Source organism: Porites lutea, chromosome 10 (assembly GCF_958299795.1).
Source record: "Porites lutea chromosome 10, jaPorLute2.1, whole genome shotgun sequence".
Lineage (NCBI taxonomy): Eukaryota > Metazoa > Cnidaria > Anthozoa > Scleractinia > Poritidae > Porites > Porites lutea.
This window is the reverse complement of record NC_133210.1, coordinates 22,311,076-22,331,952: the sequence shown is the minus strand read 5'-3', so window position 1 is coordinate 22,331,952 and position 20,877 is coordinate 22,311,076. Positions and strand designations below refer to the sequence as shown.

Genomic DNA, 20,877 nt, shown 5'->3' with positions numbered 1-20,877 from the left:
CCTGACGTGGTGGGAAGTGAAGATGACAATCTGCTTACATTGCTAAACAAAACTGGACGATGTTCACTTTCCCCTTGTTTATCAACAACAAACTCAGGTTGTAGAGATTTTGGTACCCCTATTTCATCTGATCTTGACCTGTAGTGCCCAAGCACTTTCTTCACTTGAGGTTCTGAAGGTGTTATCCTTACTTCAAACCTGTTGCCATGTGATACTGGTTTTATGATTGATGTTTGTGACTCAGTAACATCAATTTTAGAATGCAGCAAATTATCATTAAGACTACCAGTGCTAGCAGAACGTCTTATCTTCCGCAAATGTTCCTCATGCTGACCATTACTAAACCATGTTGTTGGATTGCTTGAAGTCTCATCACTTTCCATAACCGCAGAGAGTGCAGCATGCGCCAAGGTAGCTTTGACATTTTTCTGCAATTTTGACCGTTCAGTTGTTGTTCTTAATCGGCTTGACGTCAAGTTATTAGCATCATCAATTACAGCCGCTGTTTGAGAAGCACCATTTCCATTGCTATCGCTAACTAAATGAATAACACTTTTCGGTAAACACGAAAAATTTTCCCCATACCCAGAAGCATATATTTGAACACCATCATCAATGTCACTTGCACGACAGAACAGTGAGGAATCAGTGATGTCAATTTGTCCTTCAGTTGCAGGTGAGCCATAGGAAGACGTACTGTGAAAATCCTCCCTCTCACTACTTGTACTGTCTGAGTAAACAACTGGAATATGAGAAGTCAATTCATTGTCAGGTGATACTTGAATGTCTGTATGCACATCATGGAGGCTTACATCCACATCTCCTCTAAGCCAAGATTCTATGTACTTTCTTTTGCTCAACTGAAAAGAAATATTAACCAAAAACATATAACAAATGCAACCTACCTGTAACTGCTTAAGTTCAAATTAAAAAATCATCCAAAAATCCAGAAATTAATACATGGATCTTACTTACCAGTACATCATCAATCTGACTTAATAGCTCGTAGTCACCTATTTCAAATGCTTTTACACAAGTAAGCATTGCTTCTACATGAGGAAGGCTTCTTAGAAATGCATAGTCTGGAAATTGAAATGAGTAAAGTAATCAATAGTCATAAAATAATTTCATTGTCTTGTAGAAAAAAAAAAGGTAATTAATTAATAAAAAATGGAATACAAATTAGCATTTCCTATCATAATACTACTTGATTCACAAACAACTCTTATATTTTAACCTGTTGAAATACCTAGCTAACAACTACATTTTCATGTTGTAGGTCAAATGAAGTTTTATATTTTAGGTTTAAAAGGTAAAGGGTGAAAATGGTTTTGAACCTAGTTTGATTAATTCTACATGCCTTTTGCCTCCAAACCCTAATTATTCATGACCAGATCATGACATTTGAGGCTGAGCTTGGTGATGCTTATCATAATATTTACAATATAGACTTATCCACGGCTAAAAGACAAGCCCCCAATTATATACTTATAATAAATGTAATTATTAACTTTAATATAGAAAAGAAAAGACACTAAAAAGAAATCTTCAAATCTCTACTTATAGTAAGAGCCTTCCACATAATTTACCTTTTGAGAAAGAGGTGGGTGATTGAGAAAAAAAACACAAACACACTTGAAATGAAAAAAAAAAACTCTTCCATCACTCTAAAATTCCTATCCTAACAGCAAAAAAACAAAACAAAACAAAACAAAAAAAAAACATTATGCATCAAGTTCGATCACAGTATAGTAGCTTATAATAAGCTTGGAAAAAAATTCCTCCAAACTACATACCCCACCAACACCATTACGAATCATACCTATTGAAACACGTTGATAATAAATGCAAATTGTTCTGTCAATCAAATGTCTCCTTTTATTTGTAAGAGGAAATGGTGAAACATCTTGATTGTTTTGGACACAATAGAAGAACTAAATATACCAGAAGGTTTAAGTTATGTGGTTCTAAAGCGTGTCGTGTGACTTTATTCAGTTACCAGATTTCTGACAACTTTACTGGGAGGTTGGAATGAAAAGTCTGAAGGAAAGGTTAAAAAATCTTGATGGTCAAAATAAAGAGGGTTCCAAAAAAGGCAAGCGTGTGAGAAATCAAAGCAACATTTTTGTCTCCAGCGAGACCTGCCATATGAAGAGTTTAATTTGCATATAAGTGTTAGTGAAGTGAAATAGACACATATTACTGTGGTTGTAGATGCAACAAGAATTTAATACATGACAATCTTTGAAAGAAAATTTTACTAAAGCTAATTAAGAGGATACCTGACCTTTTTTGCCACCAACAACTATTAACAATTCTTTAACCTACACAAAGTGTGTAGTTCCAGGAAATATCCATACCGCCCCCTCCCCCTCCCCCCCACGGAGGGCAACAGAAATTCTGAGGGGATGGGGAGTTGCTTACAGAGGTTTTTCCCAAAGGGTTTGAGTAAGATTGATGAGCTATTAATAAATAATAGCTTCTCTGTTGTGCAAGCTATCAGTTATTTTACTGTTACCAGTGTTTCAAAACAAGTATTATTGTTTGCATTGATCGTCTTTTATCTCCGGTTGCATGGCTAAATACTTTTTTCACGGCTTATGCAATAGTTTTCTTTAATACAATTGTCATCGGCTCATGAATAAACTTCCAGCTATCTTGTTGTTGCCTTATTACACATTTGATTCACCGTAATTTGGTTGTGTTCTAAGCCTTCTTGTAGTAATGAAAGTTCACGTGGTGTTAGGGTTAGGGTTAGTTTAAATGTAACTGGTTCTTTTGCAGATGACATTATTTGTGTAGTCAGTGTAAGATATCTCCTCTATGGTTAATTATCAGCTAAGAACATCCTTGAGATTATTAGACACTGTATTAACATGGATGAAAAGATTTTTTCTCATCTTATCGAAGGAAAATTTAAGTTCTCTTTAGAATAGAATAGAATAGAAAACTTTATAAATGTGTCAGAGCCTTATAGCTTGGGAACAACCGCACACTAATTTGCGGACACAATTTATAATTAAATGATTGGAATTACCTATAAAATATAAAAGTAAAAAAAAATTAAACTATGCATAATATATTATACTCTAATGATAAGCTAAAATAACTAATAGAGAATTGTAAAATCAAAAGGTTATGATGTGCAGAGAGAACAGCTCTTACATCCATCATTGAGCTTATATCATTTTTACGAATTCTACTTTTAAAGATGTTCAGAGTTTTCGCTGATGTTAAATCAGGAGGTTAATTTTCGCCATAACCTAGGCCCAAGATACCTTAAAGAATGTTTACCATATGTTACAGTATTATATCTAGGAACAGAGAAATCCGAATGTCGTAAAGAATAAGAAGAGTTATGAAAAGAAAAAATTACAGAAAAGATTACTAATATAAGTTGGACATAGATTGTACTTCACTTTGTACATAAGGATGCAAATATCCTGTAGGCATCTATTCAGTAGTGTTGGTAATTCTGGCCTCTCAAGAAGTTGTTGATAACTTGCATGCTTGTCTCTATACACAGCCCTCAGTCCCCTTTCTTGCAGTCTTTCTAGTTTTCGCCCATCACTACATCTAGGTACAGTAAAACTGCTGATTTGAATAGCATTAGCTTGGCCTTAGTTGGAATTAAGTTCCTAGGTCGCATAAGCATGCCAATTCTTTGACTAGCTTTCTTACAAATAGTGCTAATGTGATCAGTAAAGCTAAATTTGGAATCTATTGTAACACCTAAGAGTCTCCACTCTTCAACTAAGTTAATCAACGTTGTCTCACAGCTGTGAGCTTTTCGATAGGCAGATGAATATTCATACATGCGACCGTCAAAGCCACCAGTGATTTGCGTGCCTACTAGTTGCTCAAAAGCTTTGTCCACACATGGTTGGACAGTAATAGGCCAGTAGTTTTCTTTAGAATATATACTTGTCATCCTTTTTGTAAACAGGAGTCCAGTTCCCACGCTTCCAGCCACAGGCCACCTGCCGTTATGTATGCGTGAATTAAACAGAATATGTAGTAAGCGGCTGAGCTAGTTCTTCAGCCCCCATTTTCATGACCTTTGCTGGGGTACCATCACAGCCAGTAGCCTTGTTACTATTGAGGCTACTGGCTGTCTATTTTCTAGAACTACACATTATAAACAATACATATTAAACAACTTAAAACATTTTTCAAAAAGTGAACTTGGCTAAAAATTAGCTGCAAGTCAATCTGTCAGTAGAAGAAATAAAACCTTTTTCATGTTTAGCTACTTTTTTCAGTGAGGATAAAAAAAGTGTATAACAGACGTGTATGTTTCAACTTCATTCAAGTGGTACAGAGCACAAATTATGGGAAAAAATTAGGACAATTATGAGACAGCCTGTTGAGAATTGTGCTAGATTCGCCTGAAAGTCAATTAGCATTTCATCAAATCAGTAGTGATTTTCACAATCCTCTTACAAGTAAAGATAAAACTTATAGACAGACCAGTCATTAGCCTGTTACACACAAGGGTTCCTTTGTTACGCAAAACAAAAGTTACATCAATATTACCACCATATATGTTAAGAGTATGGGGTGGTTCACTTAAATTTGCATTCCCTTTACTAATTTCCTAAAAAATGCACTTCCACATTCAACAATAGCATGTAATGTATCATTACTTGTGAAGTTTATTGTGTTATTGCGTAAGGGCTAAAAGGGCTGCAACGCTGCATTCTAGGGAAAATTTCAGGGAGCCCTAGTTGGGCTCCCAAGCAATTTAACCTAAAAGATCTAGATGGCGCCCAAATAAAATTTTCAGGGAGCCCTTCGGTCTCTCAAACATTTTAGCTGGGGTGCCCGGGCCTCCAAGTTGTTAGCCCAAATTAATAAATCAGTGAGCTGTTGTTAATTATTAAAAATTAAACAAATTATTTTCAGGACAAGTCAAGCAGAATTTTGTGAATATTTTTTTCATGAAAAATCACATTGTTAGACCTCCTGAGCATCCGGAAAAAACCCGCATGTGTCATATGAAAGTAAGTTTTCGCGCCATATGAGAAACATGGGTAACGCCACTGAATATTTCATGTTTTGTGAAATGAAAAAGTAAGATTCTGGTCTGTTTATGTATTTTTTACAAACATTTTTGGGTCAAAAATAAGGGCACTATTCTTTTTACTAATCATTTTTATTTAGGTTGAAAAGAAAATTCGCTTTAAGATTGACTGAGATCCCGTGGGCCATGGAGCTTTCCGGAAAAACTGCTGTGATTTCAACGAAACTGCAGCCGCCCCAAAATTATTATCTCTTTTGAATAGATCATCATCTTGTTGGAAAGTCATCGTTTAAGCGCAGAACGAAAGTATTTTCTTTCTACATTATCAGTGAAATGTTCAGGACAAATAGGCTTTTTGTGGATTCGTTAGCTAACTAGCTCTACTTTGCCAGGGAGGTACAAAAGTCGGACCAGATCAACTTGGACCGCCAGTCCGGGTCGGATCAACTCGGATCGACTCGGACCAACTCGGATCGAATAAAAAAAATAAAAATAAAATAAAATTGGACTCAGATCAACTAGGATCATAAAAAAAAACAACTCGGATTATAAAAAGAAAAAGAAAATCAGTCGGTATCACTTAACTTTCACCCGCAATTTTGTTTTTTTCTCATGAACTCATGGTTGCGCAAATTAATTTTATTTCTATTTTTATTAATTTTAATGATACACTAGTGAGCAGTACACATACACTTCCAGTAAACATTTTCAACTTGGAAGGAGGAGAAATCATGCTCGCCTGGGACAACGAAAATTTTCTTACCCTGGGCGAGAATTGAACTCATGACCCTCCGAATACTACATGTTTATCGGATGTTCCAACCACTGAACCGGAGGGTCACAAGTTCAATTCTTGCCTAGGGCATGGAAATTCCCTTTGTCACGGGCGAGCATGGTTTCTCCTCCTTCCAAGTTGAAACTGTTTACTGGAAGTGTATGTGTGCTGCTCACTAGTGTATCATTAAAATTAAGTTTCAGAAGTCCTGCAGAAAAAAAAACAAACAGGAACAAACAAACAAACACTCTTTGGTAACTATCTAAATGCGATTAACTGACCCAGCTTTTGATGCTTTTCTCATAAATAATTCAGTACACTTGTTAACCAAAAATTATGCGCATAACTTACGATCACGCTCACCTCAACTTCTTTGCTTTGTGACAAAAAGCTGCAATAAAATAAAAAAATTAGCAAATATATATTCTAGGCAACTGAAACTATCATTTTCTTAGAATGAAGCAAATTCATTGAAAAAGATGGTCGAGATTTTACCTTCCTCGAGGTCATCCATATCTGTGAAGCAGAGCGCGTCGTGTAACGCAACCACAACCACGAGTTTATAACATGATCCGAGAGGAACTGGCACTAGTAAAACAAAATGGCCCCTGAAAGCCACGGAGAAAAAAAGGATGATCTGGCCTTTTTTACCCTTTCAGTTTTGCTGATTTAATTTAATTTTTTTGATTACTCCGAGTTGATCCGAGTCCAATTTTATTTTATTTTTATTTTTTTATTTGATCCGAGTTGGTCCAAGTCGATCTGAGTTGATCCGACCCGGACTGGCGGTCGGACTTTTGTACCTGCTTCTACTTTGCCCGCTAAATTTAGCTTTTGCATATTTATTTTTAGTGCGTGATACGTATTCTAATACCTATCATTTAAAAATGACTTGTCACGACACGAAAGACAATGTGGGACTTTATAGATTTATGCCCGATCCTAAAACAACCACAATAATAGTCGTCTCTTTTCTTTTTTATACATCATATTTTACTGGAATAACAATCTTAAGTTAGGTTTTTGCATCGCAGACACAGCAGTAAAAAACAGGTAAAAATACTTAATTAACATAAAAGAGTGACTCCCGTGTTTTATTCAGCAATTTTCAGCAATACAAAACTATTGTTTTGCGTCGCCGACCATACTTTACGCATGTCAGAGAAAAAGTAACAATTGCCTTTGAAAAACTAACTAATGAACCATTCTAATTTGAAGAAAAAATTTCAATGTTATTTTGAAAAGCTGTTAAAATTGAAAGCTGTGCAGCTTGTCACGTTAATAGTCAAGGATTGTGTTACATGTCAACCTTCAAACATCAATGCGTGCCCGCTGCCCGATTTAACAACATTTTCTTAAAGCTTTTTCATAGATATGCTACATAAATTATATTGCTACATACTAGTCGACCTCAAGAGTTTCTTAATTAGCCAGCGGAGCGTTCTTTTTGGGCCGCAAAGTGACCGAGCAAGCTACAACTTCGTAAGTAATAAATTCTAGACATTCTATCTTTTTGACTGTAAATCAAGAAACCAGTAAGCTCACTTTTCCCTTCTTTGCTGACGCAGTATCTTTATTCTGCTTGTGCAATCCAACCTGACTTGATTTATTGATTGATTGATTGATTGATTGATTCACTTTTCTTTGAATAGGGTAATTTCATAAGTTACATAACTTCTTTACATGAAAGCCGTATAGAAACAGAAGTTAATACTGTACAACTACACTAAAAATATGTGCAAATAATAATATATAGTAAAATGTAGTCAACAGTTTGCCTGCCTACTAGCCAGTTTTCTTTTAAAGATAGTTTTAGATTCGGACGCTTTTATGTCATTTGGTAATGAATTCCACAGCATTCCTCCCCTGTATGAGAAAGACCCCTTATAATATTCTGTTTTTGGAATGTGGTCCAGTACAACATTATATTCCGTATTTCTTAGCATAGACTTATAAGGGTTGTTCTCACAGACATTCGAGAAAAGATCGCTTAAGTAACTAGGTACATTTCCATTCACTGTATCATACATTAATAGACTTAAGTGCCTTTGACGCCTTGAGGCAAGCTCTTCCCAGTTTAGTTGTTTTCGTATTTGTGCTGAACGAATGTCATAACCTTGAAAGGTTATTATGCGTGCAGCACGATTTTGTAATTTCTGGATCCTAGTGGCAAGTCCCTGGTCTAAATTGTCCCAAACAACGTCGCAGTGGTCGAACACAGGCTGGATAAGGGATTTGTAAATAGTATTTAGAACATCTAACGGTACATAATCACGTGCCTGTTTTAGACCACTGATGGATCAATCGACTTTTCAACAAAGTTTGTCAACATGCTCGTTCCATTTAAGATTTTCATCTAAGTGAATTCCTAAATATTTTGTTGTTTGGACTCGTTTAACATGATTGTTGCCAATCTTAATTGGAAAGTCTCTTCCTAAGTTATATAATTTGAAGGTAGCTCTTAAGAACATATACTCCGTTTTAGTGACATTTAAGCTTAACTTATTTGCAAGAAGCCAGTCCCTAACACGAGTTAGGTCATTATTTACCTTGGCATATAGTTCAGCAGTGGATACAGAGGACGCATATATCGTGGTATCACCGGCATACATGTGTGCTTTAGTATGGAGAAGACATCCAGGGAGATCATTGATATAATTAAAAACAAAGGTCCTAAAATTGAACCCTGTGGAACTCCACAACTTGCACGTGATTGGAAGTAGCAGCCAATAAAAATCACACAATTTTTTCAGGGCGGGGTCGGGATACGGGAAAGTTAAAAAAACAAGGCAAGACTCCCAAGAATACAAAAGGCATGCGCTCCCGAACTTAAGACGCTGGCTGACTACATCATCCCGCGTAAAAATATTTACATTATCAGAGCAAACTGTTCAACTCAACTGTTGAACAGTTGAGAGCAAAGAATATCTAAAGGTAGTCGATTCCACATGTCAGTTATTTGATGGGGAAAACTATACCCCAAGACATTAGTTCTGTTTAACTAACTAATATAGAACATAAAAATAGTAAATTCGAAGAATTCATTAAGATATGACAAAATTTAAAAATCACTAAGAAATGTCTTCACTCTTGACTTGAAAGCAGTTACACTATCAGAGCAACAAATATATACGGTAGCTGATTCCACATGTCAGTTATTTGATGGAAAAAACTATACTTCAGGGGCCGGTTGCTCGGAGCCTGGTTAGCGCTAACCGTTGGTTAAGAGGTAGCAAAATGTATAGGTTTCCATGGTATTTAACGCTGGTTAGCACTAACCATGCTTCGAGCAACCCGGGCCAGAACATTAGTTCTGGCAAATTTCTTCTTTAAAGTTAAAAAGTCCTTGGACCTTAGTGCAAAACGGTCAGCTTCTGAGTGGAAATCTAATGCAGACATCAATATTAATGTTGCCATTATTAAAAATACTTTATATAAGAATGTCACATCAGTCAGTAATCTTCTCTTCTGCAATGACATGAGGTTTAACCTCTTCAAACAAATGTCATAGGGATCATCACTCTTTAGGATAAATTTTGTTGCCTTTCTCTGTACCCTTTTCAGTCTATCAATATTTCTTTCTGTATACGGGGACCACACCACCAAACAGTATTCCAGGTTTGAGCGAACCAGAGAGCAATAAAGAGTACACAACGTCGTAAGCTCATCCAGACCTTCACAATTAAGTTCTTTTAATTAAGCCAAGCACTCTGATGGCCTTGGATACAACAAGATCAATGTGTGGGTTCCATGATAAGTGTTTATTAGTAAAAATCCCTAAGTCTTTAAACTCTTCAACCTCTTCCAGTCCAGAATTATCCAGGAAAAAACTATAAATGAGTGGTTGAGTCTTCTTAGTAATTTTCATTATTTTGCATTTCCCGATATTAAAGCTCATGAAATTCCAAACACTCCACTGATGTAGATTATCTAGATCTTGTTGAAACAAATCACCAACCGTGTCAATGATTCTGGAACATTTGCAGTCATCTGCATAAGGGGCAATAGTACTGCCAGGAGGAACAACTTCAGGAAGGTCACTAACAAATATAACAAAAAATAAAGGCCCTAATAAAAAGCCCTGACGGACTGATGAGACATCAGACCAGGAAGAGGATATACCATCCAGTACAACTCTCTGTCGACGATTGTTTAAGTAACTTTCGCACCATTGTAATAATGAGCCAGTGATCCCAAAGTTGCACAACTTTTGCTACAAAACTGAATGATTCACTTTGTCAAAGGCTTTGGAAAAGTCCAAAATAATGACATCTTATGTAAATAAACTGATTTTTAAACACAATATAAGGTAGTTTCTATGTTGTATTTTATCATCCATTTGTAGTTTAACTGGTTTAATTTTTACGGTAGATTTTCATTGAGTGTATAGGCAACTAGAATGTAACAAAAGATATACATGTACTTTTACCTTTTGGCAATAAAGACTATTATTATCATTATTAATGTACTTTTACCTTTTGGCAATAAAGACTATTGTTATTATTATTATTAGGGTTTGTACCCTTTTTCAGAAACAATTTTCGAGGACTTTTCCAGGCTTCAGATTGATTTTTCCAGGACTGCGAAAGTCACATTGATCCTTTCACTCTCAGAAGTGACAAACCCTTTATTTCTACTCACAATTTCAACACATTGCCCGACATACAAATAAGGACAATAAAGAAAAATAAAATGTCAACAAATTGATTGAACACTAAAGTCTCAGAAGTACATATGTAACATATGAAATCCATGGTTGATAGTTATTAGTAGAATTAGTATTCCCATCTTGGGAATCTTGAGCTTTCCAACCAACTGCTCATCAATGCCTTTCAAGGCTACACTCTCTTCCATGGCAGATCTTCACAAACTGTTTGATTTGGCAACCCAAGTAAGGTTTCTTGAATCTTCCGCCCTATCAGCAAATTCATCTACAGTCTTCAGAAGAGCCTCTATATCAATTTCAACTGCCATTTCTTTTTCTTAACCACATCGATCTCATCCATTGTTGCCTTTCGTTTAAGCAATTAATTTTTTCCTGGGACACTTAACTCTTCTGCTCTTCTAGATAGGAAATATACTTCTGTCAAGCTCCAACAGATGACATAAGAAGTTGCTTTCAGATGTGCCAATTGACAAGGCCTCCAACTGATTCAATGTGACCATGAATAATCCTCTGTGCAATAAACAATCTGTCTGAAAAGTTCTCAACTGCCACTTCTTTGTTTACAGAAAAGCCTCTATTAACTGTGGATTGACCATGAGACATTACTTGTAGCAGCAGTAATTTGACCACACTCCACTGACACTTTAGCCTGTTGCTTATCTCCAGCCATGTGTTCATACAACAGTGTGTCAACTCTTGAAATGGGTTCACTTGGGTCAAAATCTTTAAAGGTAGGATATACCTGCATATTCATCCAGAAACTGTCCAGACTATAATTATTATTATCTCCTCATCACACTCACTAGTCTTCAATCTGTGGGCTTCCACAAGAATTTCAAGAACTCTTTTCATTTTGCTGACACACGTTTCTTTCCCTAATGCTATTAGCATATTTCTTACAAGTCGATATTTATTGGTGTTTTGTCATGCAGTTTAGAAGCTGTTTTTGCAAGAAGATCTTCACATTCCATTTTGAATTGAAGAACTTGCCTTTCACACAAATTTCTCACACTTTTCTTTCAGCATCTGTTGTGCTACAAAGCCCACATCAACTTTCTTATAGTCTAACTGCTGTTCTTTATCGGTGGGCTTCAACTTTAGGATCTTCAAAGGAGATGTTGTGTTTCCATAAGATAAAATGCTTCTTTTCCTTTAGCGGCTTTTCAGCGCCGATTCTCCCATGTTTGATACATCAAATGCCTTCAAACAAACTTTCCATTTTGCTTCAAACTTGTCCATGTCACGTTCCAACCACAATTTATAGCAAGAGTTTTTCAACCAACAGTCACTAAACGAGCATTTCCCAGGCATATTTTAGAATAAAAATGTTTAAACTAAAAACACCTATCGACTGATGTATAAATCTCCAACTTACGAAATCATGCATATCTCAAGGTTACTAAGGGACTGTACGGAGAAAAAACACGAAAGAGAAATATTTATGTAGTCAAAACCACAGACGCACAGCATGTTATAATAATTATTATACATTGAACTCACTATCTCTTTTCTGATTGGCCGAAAGTGTACAGTGAATTTTCGAAATCAGCGCCTGGGACATCACCTAGCTGCAGATTATATAATAATCATGTCAAGGACACTCAAGGTCATGGGTAATCATGTCATGTATGACCGCGGTGCATGATTTCTAAGGGTAATCATGTCAAGTTCACACGCTTTGTGTTTGCTTGCCGTCAGTGAAGAAGCAAAAACATGACTTCCAGGTTTGCTTCATTGACCAAGCAAGTCAACGAAAAAATAGTTGGAGACAAGGACTCACAAAACACAAAAAGGTTGATGAAGGTGGCAAAGGAGCTGTTTGCTGATTACGTGAAAGAAAAAAAAACTGAGAGAACTTGAAGAAAAGAAAGAGTTGGCACAAACTTTGAAAACATACATTTTATGTCGAAGCGAGAAGGAAAGAATTTGTTTAATGTATAATAAAACAATTATTACATTCAGTTTTTGAGAAATCCAGAATAATCAAGGTCTCAGTAAAGGTTATCAGCCGAAGCCGATAACCCCTACCTTGACCTTGATTATTCTGGATATCACAAAAACCGAATCTAATAATTGTTTATAATTCTCAAAAACGTTTTCTCACTTGTGTTAAGGAAAATGTTATTACTTTATTCAGTTTAACAGATTTCCAGGACTTTCCAGGACCAGCAGCATTTGTCCAGGACTTTCCAGTCCTGGAAAATGTGACAATAAAATTCCAGGACTTTCCAGGATTTCCAGAACCCATATGAACCCTTCAGTATTATTTATTATTATTATTAAGAAGACTACATCAACTTGTCTGGGTTAGAAGCAGTCGAGTCTCACAAAATCTACACGTACCTCTAACAAAACCATATTGCCATTTGGTGAGAAACGGAGAGATATGATCATAAATAGCAGAATGCACAATGCACTTTAAGAACTTACATGTAGCTGGGATTGGTAATAAAGAGATTGATCCGTAGTTAGTTACCAGCTCCCAGTACTATCTCCCTTATGAATCGGGGTAGTATTGGCTGATTTCCACAAGGTAGGCATATTCCCAGTCCTCAGGGATACAGGAAGTTAAACAAATGAGCAAGTGGAAGAGAGATCTAGCTCTTTAGCACAAGTGAGCAAAATACGAGCTGGTAGGTTATCAACACCAATTGCCTTGTTTATATTGATCTTACTAAGAATTCATTCCCTCAAGCTCTGGAGCTGTACAGTATAGTGGTAATTTCAGATAACAAGTTTGGATTAACAACATCTATCGCCAACAGATTAACATCAATTGTAGATTCCAAGTGAACTGAATGAAAAAACACATTGAATAACTTCACCTTCGAATTCAAGTCCCTAGACCTAGTGTGTCCATAAATAACAGTTTCAGGAATTCGTTTCGCCTTAGATTCGATAGAATAGAGAATGCCCAGAAATGCTTGGGATTTTCCTGGAGTTTTCCAGACAAAGACTGAAGATACATACTGTTGGTATCTTGAATTAATAAGTTTCTTGGTCTTCCTTCTAAGATCCTTGAATTTCAGAAATAAATCAGCGGATCCATTAGTCTTCAAACTTTTCCAAAGTCTCTTCTTCTTTCTAATTAATTTCATAGTTTTGTTATCAATCTAAGGAGGCCCAGAACACTGTTTCAGAGTTCTTTGTAATATGTGCTGGTCAATAGCACAAAATATTAAACATATCCAGGAACTTCTCTAAGTTGTATCAATACTAGTATCTGATGTAACCACGTCCCAAGGTAAAGTTCTTAATGTCTCTTGTAAACCATTAAAATCCACTGTTCTGTAACAATTAATAAACTTTACGTTGAGCATTTTTTGGCCTTGTTTTCTTAAAATGTACATGTAACTTGAATGTTAGGGGAAGAGACCTGTAAAAACTTTGATAATTCTGAGAGTAGATTATTTTGTCCTTGAGCATGACCAAAAGCGTGACCAAGCTAAAAGCAAAGCCCTGAAAAAAAGCAACTACTTTGGCTGCCCCTAGGTGAGTTAGCTAGTTAACTTTTCCCTAACACAAATGCAAACTGCATGTCTTCGACACCCCCGTCCCATTCCTTGCAGTCTCCCATGCCCCTCCCTGACAGTGTGTACATGTATGGGCGGATGGGCAGGAAGCTGACACTGACATATCATATAAATTTTCTTGCATTGATAGTTTTCAATTTCTATAGCAAGTATCTAGCGAGGCTCTACTAATACATGTAAGTGCATCTTTGTGATTCATACCTTGGTAGCAAAATAGCAACTGTTCTCTGCTACTTGCCAGCTCTAACAAATATGATGATAAACTGTGTTCAAGCAATGCCTGCTGAAGCCCATCCTCAGTACTTTTGATGATCTCTGGAGCAGCCACCTAAAGAAAAAATACTTACAATGCTCAATGTCGCCTCAATCAGTGACAAAATCAGTAATGAGACAATTGCCTACAGGGCCTTTCAAACATGTTGCAAACTTCAAAAGGGGAGACAATTAAGGGACAAGTCATAGTGTTCATATTATCTACATGTACATCTGGGTGATCTAGGTGATCATATTAAGTAGGCTCAGACACAATTTTTATCGACATAAAGATACCAAGGAGCAATGACTGAAAACAAAAAGCTAAGGAATTGAAACTTGTGTAATAGAGGGTAGAAAACATTATTAACTTTTTAATAACACAGTACTACGTAAATAGTATAAGGTTCAAACACTGGAAGATAGAAAAATAGAATAATCAAATCCCTAAAAAAATATCACACTCCTATTCTGATTCTGTTTTTCAAGCAATAAAATCATATTAACAGGATACAATCTGTACAATTAGCACACAATGAAAATAGACAGTGCTGATTGTCTAAATCCCAAAGTCACCTAAAGGGAATGGAATGAAGGTACTGTAGGAGAATTTGTGACCCTCAACAGAAAAATAAGGCAGAAGGTAATCGTATGGGCATGCATACAGTACAGTCCCAAAATGAGGCAAATGCACGCACAAACTTCTTTTTGCCTCAGCCAGCTGGCAACATCTTAATTGCAGCTACAGTCACCTCCCAATAACTCAAACCCATGATGACTCAAACCAAAATCAATTTCTCCTGGATGGCCTTCATACATTTACTGTAATATTACCTGAGGTTATTGGAACACTCAATTGCTCGAACTTCCTGCTAACTTGAAGTATTTTCTTTTTTGTTTCCCTTCAGCTCAATCATTTCTATGTAATTTTACCCTTGAGAACTCAAACCAATTTTCCTTGAGAGTGACCTCTCATAAGCAACCACATGGTAAAACAATAGAGGTTATGAGAGCTCCAGTCAAACTCATTAACAACTCATAAAAAAAATTGCTGTTCAGCAAATGTACTGTTGTCTTATTTGGCCACTGTAATTTGTTAAATTCATGCAACTTTCTTTCATAAATCAAGTGTTCCACATAAAAAGCTACAAAGAACAAATTAAGCTAACATTATTTCATGATCATACACCGAAAGTTTTACCGATGTTGTTGATATCTCGTCGGTGAAAGTTGCGACTACGTGTAAACGATAACAAATGCACTGTTGTCTTATTTGCATGCCCACTGTATTAAACTTGTTAAATTCTAGACAGCTTTCTTTCATAAATCAAGTAGTGACTGTTTAAAAAAGCTATAAAGAACAAGTTTATTAAGCTCACATTATTTCGTGATCATACAGTAACACCAAGCTGAATTTTTACCAGTGTTGTTGAGATCTTGTGGGCACAAAAGTTGCTGCTACACGTGAATGATAACTACACATATCAAAAGAGCTGACAAATTTTTTTAGTGGAGAAACTCATCGCTAGCGATTTCAGTGTATTTGGTTCTTCTCACATTAGTTTGCTCATACAAAAAATCAAGGAAAGTGGAAGCCGTTTTCAGGTTTGGGCAAACAAAAAGTCATGATCAAGTGCAGTGTCAAATGTCGATCGCAAACAAAGCCGAAAACTAAACAGTGTGCAAATGACAAGCTAAAAGAAATCTTCTTCCAAGAAACTTAACACTAAATCTAACACACGTTTTCCTCAGTCTTTGACGTAATGCTAAGCAAAATTTTTAGTTGGTTTCTCGCTGGACGTGTCGTTAGTAATTTATGCCAAAAATTACCACTTCAGTGTTTAACGGGCTATGCGATCCTATTTGACATGCTAAGAATCATGTAGCGAGCAATACAATTCTCATTGCGCAGGAAATGAGTCTCAACTGGTAAATTACTTTTGAACGGTACTGTATTTTTTCTACTCTGGTTTCCTTGTTGTTAATTCCTTATTATGATTTAGCTTAGTATGAAGTCTGCAAATGTCAGAAATCATCCATTATTTAGGTGAAGCTATACAGTAAGCCACATGCAGTCATAGCTAGACTGCCTATTTTTCATTGAAGCTGCAAACCATTAATTTTTTGCTCACTGCCACACTGGCATTGCTTCAGAGAAAACAATTCTTTAAGTTTCATACAGCTGTATGGGACGAAAACAAAAGAATTGGAAATTGAGTAATCAAAAGCGGGCAACATAGGCCCATTTCACCCACTTGTATAGCCTATCAAATTACATGATTCCTTTCATCTTGCCTATGAGCAAGCAAGATGAAGACATTATGTACCTTGTGTTTTTTTAAGAGTGATACACCAAATAATGTGATGTAGGACTGAGGTTGTAGCTGTATGGAGTCAATACTTGAGAATAAAAGCCTTTCAACACTGATTCCTATCCACAGTTGACTGTACTTTGTAATTTTTTTTTCACGTTCCTTTAACTGTTTAACTCTGTTTAACCTTTGCTTTAATCGAGATGAAATAAAAGTAAGAGACGCATCATGGTCAGTTGAAACTGAAATCTAATCTTTACATTTCGCAAACCACATCTCATCGCCAACGCAATATTGAATGTACTTTGGGTAAATCGTTATCAAGCTGTCATACAAATTCTCACTCAAGGCAAAATTTCGTTTGCGCATGTTTTACTTCCATGTATAAAGCTGACTAGACTAGATTACGCAAGCTTACTTGTTTGCCTCTTTGTCCGTGCCTAAGTATGCGCACTATATCATCGATGATTCTTTCTTGAACCTCTAATATACCCCAGTTGTTTTCTGTGTCCGTTATTATAAGCCGATTAACTGTTCGTTTGAGCGCCTTTAGCAAAGAACATCTTTCTTTTGCGCGTTCCACTCCTCCATCCTCGTCGTCCGCCATCTTTGTTATGACTTACCCATGACGTCACCACCAGGCCTTTTACACGCATCGGAGACATCTCACTTGCCATACACCCAGCGCTTTCTGCCATATAACAACATGGTTGCTACGAAGCAGACGAAGCAGTGATTTTTGTCTTCAGTTATAAGGAGCAATGTCACCTGTACGGCATGGGCAGCGTGGTATTTGCAAGTGCAGTGATGTACGCTCTCCTGTTTTCAAGCTTTAAGGTACAGGTGTTGAGTTCTCGGTTCGTACAAATATCTAATTCCAGATTATTTAAAATTTGCACGACTGAACCAAACAGAGTAACTTCATGCATATACTCTGTAGTTAAAACAACTTCTTTCACAATAATTAACTAGCTGTTTTAACCTTTTAGTTGCATACCCTAGGTATATATAGAAGAACCAAACAGAACTTGGTGCGTTAAATAAGACTTTGATTTGGCTAAAGTGTCTAAAGTCCTGGATAATCAAAGGTAAGTTGATGTGGTATTTTAGATGTTTCAAAGTCTTTTGATTTGGTAAATCATTCTCTCGTGATAAGGAAGTTAAATCAGTATGGTGTGGGAGACTACTTCTTGAATGGTGTAAGGATTATCGAAGAAACCGTCAACAGAGGGCCCCGGTACGAAACGTGCAGCGCTGTACAACGCCACAAAATCACTTCAATAGCTGTACAGCTAAATTACAGCTTTTCAGCAGCATTTTAGAAGCCAAACAGCAGGTTAATTCAAGTTGCAGTGGGATGCAAAAGTGTTGTGCAGCCTTTGAAGCTCTTGGCAGCAGTTTTGCAGCGCAGTTGCCCACTTTCAAATAATTCAAAGTAGCTGCAGTAATGCTACAATTCAGCTGCGGTCGATGACTGACTTTCTTGAGCGCCAATAACATGAATCACCAGATAAAGCATTTTGCCACAGATTACGGCTTTTATAACGCGAAAACTGTGACTGTACGTACCTCTAAGAAATGTGAGTAAGTTTGCAGTGCGCAGGGAAGATCACTTATTGAAAAACCTCCAAGGTCTATGTTTTGGGAATAAAGATTTCAATAAATTTCATTCCGTGACTGGCGAGTGTGGGAATGTTATCGCTAATTCCCTGGAGACATTAGGGCCATTTATACGAGGAAAACTAAGACGCGTCTTACATAAGACGCGTCTTAAAATAATAAGATGCAAACTGTACCATTTATACGAGCATGTCTTATCTAAGACAAGAACAGCTCGTACAAATGGTTCGCATCTTATTTCTGTTCTTGACTCGTTTTCATGTAAATGTTGCCCGTAGCAACGGCAATCCAACGTGGCGTGCCAAAAATTAACGTATGCATACTATGCGTTCGCGTCTTATGAAAGACTCGAAGGTCATTTATACAATTTTTTTCTCGTCTTAGCTGAGACGCGTCTAATGTAAGAACAGGTGTTAAGGGCTGTTCTAAAATAAGACATGTCTTAGCTAAGTCGCGTCTTATTTTAGACAAAATGTACCGTTTATACGGAAAGTCCGCGTCTTATGTAAGACGCGTCTTATTTTTCCTCGTATAAATGGCCCTATTGTAGGCCATAATCTAATCGGTCGGTCCTTTTGCATGAGCTCCCATTACATCTCTAGACAAACATTTGTGACCGTTGAACGGAAGGCACAAACATTATAAGTTTTTTTTGCATCTAGTTCTGTTTCGAGATGGAAGCTCTGTTGATGTTTTTGAATGGAACAACTTTAAGGTATTTGTAAACAGTGCACTTTACAGGGGCACCCAACATCAATTTTTGGAAAATATCTGTTCGGAAGACGATTTGAGATCTAGAAGTTTCGGAACGTTTGCTGTGAAATTTTTTTCTTGCCTGCCTCTCCTAGGATTTTTGAACATCTAAGAAATGGAGTAATTGCCCATTTTTAACAGATTTTTACCCTAAAAAGGTCACCTAGAATTTTTGGGAGCCTTTTTTCTGGCTGAAATTTTCGAAAAGGTAAGTTTTGATTCCTATAATTTTTGGATCACTAGACTTTCAGCTAGGAAATCTGCACGGATGGAAAATTTTTAGGGGATAGCAATATGCCCATATCTACTGTTTAAATATTAAAAATGTTCAACAATGCTATGTTTAAGTGGTTTTGAACTATTCTCATTGGGTCCCCCTGACTGTACAGTGATTTCTACGCTAAGTATCGATGAATCGAACCAGAGCAAGCAACACAAATACAAGAATCTCAGCTGTGGTTGGCACTTACATGTACAAGATTCTTACGCGTTCATGGTAATGTACGTTCCTTAGTCCATTGTAAAATTTAATAATGACCAAAGTAAAATTGGGTTGATTTCTTTCTTGAAAAAAGTGTAGCAGATTGTGGATCATGGACAAAACATCAAGGTGAGTGATGTCAAGCTTACCCCATTGCAATGAATCAAAATATCATTCGGTTGCTGTCCATGTATACTCTATGTAGAACAATCGATGTTATTCACTTTATTTTTAAAAAAGGTAATTTTCAATGTCTGCATGTTTATGGATGCATGTTTTTAACATTTAGATAAGTGACTGTGATTGCTAAATATTTACAAAGAGAGACTAGTGTTGCAGATTTGTTATATGTTACGTGCTTTTGTGACTTGTACGTGTGGATACTAATAAAGTATCAGTTGCGTTTTGACTTTCTTGTGGTTTTTACTCTCTACCAAGGCCTTGTCAACTCCTCTACCATGAATCATTATTATTGTACATGTATTTTTGTCTTTTCTAAGCCACTTTGCAGCCACTTTGCAGTGCAGATTGTGATTCGAGAATTTTCTGCACTGCTGCAACAGCGCTGTTTATCGCTGTCAAAGGGCTTTCCACTGCAGCCAAAATTTGCTACTGCTGTAGCCAGCGCTTTTGCAGCTCTTTTGTAGCGAGCTTCTTGAAGCCATTCTGCACCGCTGCAGCAGCGCTGCTCGTTTCGTACGGGGGTTGTTGTATAGGGAGAGACTTCTGATTGGCTGACAGTAACATCTGGTGTACCCCAAGGGTCGATCTTGGGACTTTTGTTCTTTTATAATTTACATTAATGATTTGCCTGGTGTGGTTTCTGAGGGCAATAAGATACTCTATGCTGATGACATGATCAAGAGTGCTTCCAGCAGGACCTAAATATAAGATCAAGGAGTGGTGTAAGATTAATAAAATTATGAGGATTAATGATAGTAAATGCAAGGTTATGAGAATTACCATAAAGAAATCCGGCCCTTTCAGCTATGACTACAGCATATCATTGATGGGGCTAATTAAACTAGATGTGGTTTCCTTGCATAGATATCTGGGTTTGTTAACAAGCAATGTTCTTTCTTGAAATTACCACATCCTTACCAATATCACAGGTAAGGCAAACAGCGTTTTAGGCCTTATCAAAAGAACATGTTGGGATGTCAGTGATGCCACTACTCTTAGAACTCTGTTGTAGTCTTGTGTGACCTACATGTATAAGGATCAATATTCCCTTCAGGTGTGGAATCCCGATACTAAGAGGAATATTAGTCATATAGAGTCCATTCAAAGAAGGGCTACCAAATTAATTTATTCTGAAAAGTGATGAAGAGTATCAGGTTAGGCTACGTGAGCTTTGCTTGTTATCTTTAGCGATAGGCTAATACATGTCTACAGGTAGTTTGGGGTTTCCTCCTAGAATGGTGCTTTGATGCTTCTTGAGGTTCTTTCCCTTTTCAACAAT

At 36.7% G+C, this 20,877-nt stretch overlaps 3 protein-coding genes and 1 pseudogene across 3 annotated transcripts in view; 1 reads left to right on the top strand and 3 right to left on the bottom strand.

The window, feature by feature from the left end:
- Positions 1–17,180, bottom strand: part of LOC140951303 (run domain Beclin-1-interacting and cysteine-rich domain-containing protein-like) — a 114,762-nt gene extending 97,582 nt beyond the window's left edge. Inside the window, exons 1-4 of the mRNA XM_073400555.1 lie at positions 16,980–17,180; positions 14,199–14,325; positions 976–1,082; positions 2–860 (exon numbers count right to left, since the gene is read on the bottom strand). Of these exons, the coding sequence (XP_073256656.1) occupies positions 2–860; positions 976–1,082; positions 14,199–14,325; positions 16,980–17,168 (1,282 nt within the window). The 5' untranslated portion in view covers positions 17,169–17,180. The remainder of the gene's footprint in view (position 1; positions 861–975; positions 1,083–14,198; positions 14,326–16,979) is intronic.
- On the bottom strand, positions 9,057–9,696 carry LOC140950792 (uncharacterized; annotated as a pseudogene).
- Positions 10,838–13,005, bottom strand: LOC140950788 (uncharacterized). The gene is made up of 3 exons (XM_073400016.1): positions 12,941–13,005; positions 11,477–11,614; positions 10,838–11,206 (listed from the first exon to the last, which is right to left on the bottom strand). The coding sequence occupies exons 1-3, from the start codon at positions 13,003–13,005 to the stop codon at positions 10,918–10,920; spliced, it is 492 nt and encodes a 163-aa protein (XP_073256117.1). The 3' UTR covers positions 10,838–10,917.
- Positions 17,181–17,244: 64 nt separating the features above from the next.
- The window catches only part of LOC140951304 (uncharacterized), a 52,545-nt gene continuing 48,912 nt past the window's right edge, over positions 17,245–20,877 (top strand). Inside the window, exons 1-2 of the mRNA XM_073400556.1 lie at positions 17,245–17,398; positions 17,551–17,649. The gene's annotated coding sequence lies outside the window, so the exon portion shown is untranslated. The remainder of the gene's footprint in view (positions 17,399–17,550; positions 17,650–20,877) is intronic.

Excerpts from the sequence above, each read along its gene's own strand:
- LOC140950788 (XM_073400016.1), bottom strand. The coding sequence starts at position 13,005 with ATGCCTACCTTGTGGAAATCAGCCAATACTACCCCGATTCATAAGGGA. Across the intron at positions 11,615-12,940 it reads GGAGATAGTACTGGGAGCTG|GAAAAGAAGCATTTTATCTT; the intron begins GTAACTAACTAC and ends AAGCCGCTAAAG. Across the intron at positions 11,207-11,476 it reads CAACAGATGCTGAAAGAAAA|GTATATCCTACCTTTAAAGA; the intron begins GTGTGAGAAATT and ends ATGAATATGCAG.